This window comes from Poecilia formosa, unplaced genomic scaffold, assembly GCF_000485575.1.
Source record: "Poecilia formosa unplaced genomic scaffold, Poecilia_formosa-5.1.2 Scaffold197, whole genome shotgun sequence".
Classification (NCBI taxonomy): Eukaryota; Metazoa; Chordata; class Actinopteri; order Cyprinodontiformes; family Poeciliidae; genus Poecilia; species Poecilia formosa.
Window position 1 is genome coordinate 52,006 of NW_006800136.1, and position 5,606 is coordinate 57,611.

The 5,606-nt window shown below is 39.7% G+C and overlaps 1 protein-coding gene across 1 annotated transcript in view; it reads right to left on the minus strand.

The window, feature by feature from the left end:
- The window catches only part of LOC103148048 (vomeronasal type-2 receptor 1-like), a 7,448-nt gene extending 4,434 nt beyond the window's left edge, over positions 1–3,014 (minus strand). Inside the window, exons 1-3 of the mRNA XM_016678977.1 lie at positions 2,712–3,014; positions 2,324–2,613; positions 1,842–2,137 (exon numbers count right to left, since the gene is read on the minus strand). Of these exons, the coding sequence (XP_016534463.1) occupies positions 1,842–2,137; positions 2,324–2,613; positions 2,712–2,972 (847 nt within the window). The 5' untranslated portion in view covers positions 2,973–3,014. The remainder of the gene's footprint in view (positions 1–1,841; positions 2,138–2,323; positions 2,614–2,711) is intronic.
- Positions 3,015–5,606: the final 2,592 nt, after the last annotated feature.

Consider the following 5,606-nt stretch of genomic DNA (forward strand, 5'->3'; position numbering starts at 1 on the left):
CCAAGAACACAGGAGATACAGAGAACAAATGTGATGCCAAACGCTGTGTGCCGCAGCATGCAGGACCACTCAGAGGGGGCTCCAATGAAAGTTAGTGAACATAAGAAACACAGAATAAGAGAAAAGAGAAGCAGGAAGCTCAGCTCAGAGTTGTTGGCTCTGACAATTGGAGTTGTTTTATGAATAAAGAAAATCACTGATGTAATGATGGCCAGGAATGCTCCACCAACAGAGAAAACAATCAGGATGATTGAAAGGCCTTCATCAAAGGAAAGAAACTCCACAGGTTTGGGAAAACAGGAATCGTTCCTTGTATTTGGCCAAAACTCTTCGGAACATGGAAAACAGTCAAGCGCATCTAAAATAACATGAAACATTTTGTTTTTATGACAAATTTTGAAGACATATTTATCCATAGAACAAAACTTGATTTTACCTGTTATATTGCTAACCTCTCCTGGAGGACATGGTATGCAATCATAGCAACAAGTGGGCTTTCCCTTTTGCAACACTTTACGAGTTCCTGGAGGACAACTCTCTGAGCAAACAGACACTGGAATCTGTCATAGAAACAGAGGTAAAATAGCAACTTTAATTTTTTTCAGTTGTTTTTGACAAAACTGTTGCCCTCCAAACTTCATAATCTAAGAAACTGTTGTGTTAGGGCTATTACTCGTGTGCCTCCTTCCACCCAGGTTATGTTCCTGTTGATACGAAACTCCTGCCCTCTTGGCAGTGAAGCATCATAATATCCCACTGTTACCAGTTCAATAACTCCACTCTCACTTTTCTGCCAGTTTACCAGCTCATAAAAAGCCACAGGGTCTCCATTAGCATCAAATGAAACATGGTAACCATTTCTTGAAAAGTTAACTTTCTTCAATGCATTCAAGACCTTTAAAATAAAAACAGACATTAACAAAGAAACCAGCAACCTCTAAAATTAACACCAGAACTAAGTAACCATGCATTGAGAAATCAATGCTAATGAAAGGTTTGATGAGTTACTTAGCAACAGACTGACCTGTTTGGGCTCCAGTTTGTAGCGTTTGTCACATTGAATGGTTCCATTAGTTTCCTGACACACCGCATTGTGAATAGCATGAGCTATTGCATAAACAGCCTTGTACACCATGTTAGAAACTCTTAACTGAGATGTTTCAGTGTACGGGCTTTTTAGAGTTTTAAGATCTTCAGTTCCATCACACATTCTCTTTTCTTTGTCAGCAGCTGAAGACAAATAAATACACTGCACATTTATTTTGTCTGTCAACCTAACTAATTAACTATTGTTGTGTTGAAGCATATTTAGATGTTTTTTTTATACTGATGTCGATTAAATGAAAGAACAAATGGCAAACGCAAAAATATATAATGATACAAATAAAGTTTGTGACTCTCCAAATTCCTAAAAATGCCTTCAAGATCAGTGAAATAAAGTATTATGAAATTAGAATTTTTTTTCTTGATTCCCAGGGTTATATGAATAATTCAAGATTAATTTGATAAACATTTAATGTAATAAATTATTGGTACAAAACTACAACAAATATAATATTATGAAAACTTTGAAATGTAAATTTTGTATCAACAACATTATCATAAAAAATGGACAAACAATATAAGGTTAATCATAAAAAAAGAAAAGTCAGGCTTTTATTGCTTTTGGAACAAAAAGCACTATGCTGAAAAACATCTCAACTTTGGTAAGTTGCCAAATAAATCGATTTGTTTTACTACAGGTAAAACATTTTTGTTTTCAATCGCATGAAAAAATAGTTCTAGCAAATCTGTTAATCTTTTTTCCTTTCTCATGATAGAAAAGATATATACATTCTCACTTTCTGTCAGGCTGCAGCTGAACGCATCCTCCCAGAACTCAGTCAGCACTGAGGAAGCTGCCACTTCAGAGGGAGAGAGATCCAGAAGATAGTTTCTCAATCCTGGAATGACAGATTTCTGAATGGCTACCCCGACTGCCCCCGCACAGAAACTGAATCTCATCAGGTTTGGGTCAGTTACCCAGGCCTCGCTCGCGATCCACTGACGAGGTGGAGGAGGGTCCAACGCCAGCTCCTCTAAAAGGACTTTCATTTCGCCAACAGCCGTAAATGCCAGAACAACCTTTGCTGTTGATCTGAAAAGACATTGGAACATGTTGATTTTATGCAGCACTTCTACGCATAGGCCACATGTTTGGAAGAGTTTACAGTTATACAACTTATCTGAAAAGAGGTTTCAGTAAAACCATACCAAACTTGCCAAAGCAATCTCTTTAATTTATAGATTCTCTTTTTAAAATAGTAACATTAAACATACGAACCTACGGATAACGTCTGCAACTCTTTTGATCTTGATCTGTGGGTCAGTTCTGAAAAAGGATTCAGTGTACTCCACACAGATCCCCTCTCTGAGAGCAGCTTCCAGAAAAGAGGCCATGCCATTATTTCCATAGTCTGAGTCTGAGTGGACGGCTCCTATCCAAGTCCAACCAAAGTATTTCACCATCTTGGCCAGTGCATCAGCTTGATAATGGTCACTGGGAATGGTTCTGAAAAAAGTTGGGAACTGTTTCTTATCTGATAGGCAAGCACAAGTGGCGAAGTGGCTCACCTATAGCAAGAGAAGTGCAAAGTGTAGAAAAAAAAATCCAACGTCCATCAGCAGAGGTGTTTTTGGATTTCATCTTACTATGACTGTATTCCTCTTACCAGAGGAATGTTGAATGGTCCAATAACACGTGAGACGCTGATGGAGGGAGAGGATCCCGCGTCTCCGACAGCAGCCATCACCACACCGGACCGGGAGCAGTTCATGCCTTCGTAGAACACGGTGTCCTCACCGTTTGTTAGTTCAAATGCCACGTGCACCGAAACAGGAACCGACACGCAGGAATCATAGATCCGATATCCAAGTTTGATGCCTGGCAGCAGATCAGTGCTGCTGTTTATCTCCTCGATGGCAAAGATCATTGTGCGGGAGAAGCGCAGATCCCTGGCGTTAAAGCTGAACAAAATCAATCTGGTGAGTGCTGATATTTATTACATTAGAAGAAAAGGCGTCACAAAATAAAAAAACAACCAAATACATGCAGTAATACTAATAATTGTACACAGCACATCTAATATTTTTCGGAGACTGAATTTAGATATTCAATGTAAAAAGTGGCCCCAAACCTGTCCAAAACAAACAAACAAAACGTTATCCAAGTCAACTTTACACAAGCAATATAAAACTTTTGTTCTATCCGTCTTACCTCTCTCTGCATCCTTGAGGCTCAGGCTTACTGGTGTAATTATGAATCACTCCATAACCTTGATAATGAATTGAGAAAACACCTCCAATGACAAAGTCCCCGTCTGATGAGAACGCAGAGGAACGAGGGGTTCCCTGCAGAGTGCATTTTGTAGACAAAGCCTCAGCAGTTACTGCAGAAGCAAACAAAGCAGCAAGTGAAAAACTCACTGCCACTCTCAAACCAGTGCTATCCCAAATGCCCATTACTTAAGTGTCTCTGACTGGAAGCAAATGTGTGTTTATAAATGTCGTCCCTTGATACGTCAGATGATCTTTCTGAAACAGGATATGCCTAACTTTCAATTAACTGGTTTACAATTATTTATTTTGTATACAGAAATATAAATTTTCTTTGTGTAAAGGCAGAGACAACAGCCACACAAATCAGAACGATGGAAAAAGATGCTTGTTGTACCACACATGGTCAAGAAACTGAGTACAGAGAGATGGTGGAGTGTTTTGTGGCATGGTGATGGCATGGTGATGGCACAGTCGTCTTTTTATGGAAACAAAATAAAGAATTTGATTGTAGATTTCAAAAGAAAAAGGGTCAGCTTAAACACGGTTTGGTCAAATACTAGTTTTGTCATGGGAGAAGAAGGTAGTGTAAAATAGCTTGGTGTTCAGCTGGACAACAGACTGAACTGGAGACACAACAGTGATACTGCATGCAGGAAGTGACCGAACAAACTGTACTGCTTTAGGAAATGTAGGTCCTTAAGTGTTTGCAGCAAAATGCAGCTTAAATTCAATAGAGTATGTGTGAAAACAAACCTCCCGACAACACATGAACAGCTCATCTTTGGTAGACCATGTTTATTCAGGCTCGCTGTAGGTAACACAGGAGACCTTTCCTGCACGTTGCCATGGCATTGGGCTCTACGCCCGCACAATGATCTATGAGGAGATCAATAACAGCACAGAGCTACTGCCCGGAATCAAACTTGGCTATCGAATCTTTGATTCGTGCGCTTCTGTGCCCATGGCCGTGCACGTGGCATTCCAACTGGCAAATGACCAGGACTGTGTTTTACAAAGGGAGCAACTGCTCACAATCTGGAGTTGTGATGGTGCAGTTGGAGACTCTGGATCCACACCATCGATTGGGATGTTGCGCATCGTTGGATCTTTTAACATTCCACTGGTAAATTGTTTGCAAAAATTTTTTTTTAATATACCTGTGCTTATCTGTATTGTATTAGAAAAAAAATTGCTATGTTGTCTTTTTTTTTAAATAGGTGAGCCACTTTGCCACGTGTGCCTGCCTTTCAGATAAGCAGGAGTACCCAACTTTTTTCAGAACCATTCCCAGTGATCATTACCAAGCTGATGCGCTGGCCAAGATGGTGAAACACTTTGGTTGGACTTGGATAGGAGCCGTCCATTCAGACTCAGATTACGGAATCAACGGCATGGCGTCTTTTCTTGATGCAGCACTTAGAGAGGGGATCTGCATGGAATACATTGAATCCTACTTTCCAACTGACCTGCGGAGCAAAATCCAAATAGTTGCTGATGTTATCCGTCAGTTTGTACATAAATAATTTTGCTTAAAAAAAATCCACTTCAGACGTACTTCATTATCCATTAATATTGTGCCTATTTGTTTGCCTCAAGAATGATCAGGAAAAACATGTGTAAAGTGTGATATGTGCTAGTTTACATCAACCTTGGCCATTGCCTTTCCTTTGCAATTCCGCTTTATTCTCATCCCTGTCTGGGCTTTCTTCCATTGAGCTTGATTGGTAAACTTTATTTGAAGGGGTGTGCTTAAGACTGGCATGACACTGTCATAAATACGATATGACACCTGTCATGAACATGAAGTCTTTATGAATGTTTATAACTGTTTTTGTGAAGAGTCATTCGATAAATAATGACATTTTTAATGCAAAGTTGCATACCATGCATACTGTATACCATGTCCTGAAGGAGAGATCAGTAATATGACAGGTTATATCATATATTTTTCACATAGATTTGCAACACCAAATACTGACTATTAACAACTGTTTTTGGCCATTGTTTTCAGATTCACCTGATTGTTTTCCATGTCCAAGAGAGTTCTGGCCTAATTCAGAAAAAGATGCCTGTTTCCCCAAAGCTGTGGAGGTTCTTTCCTTCGATGAAATCCTGTCAGTCATCCTGGCCGGATTCTCCATTAGTGGAGCCTGTCTGGCCATAATTACTACAGTGATTTTCTTCCATCACAGAACAACTCCGATTGTCAGAGCCAACAACTCTGAGCTGAGCTTCCTGCTTCTCTTCTCTCTGACTCTGTGTTTCTTATGTTCACTAACTTTCATTGG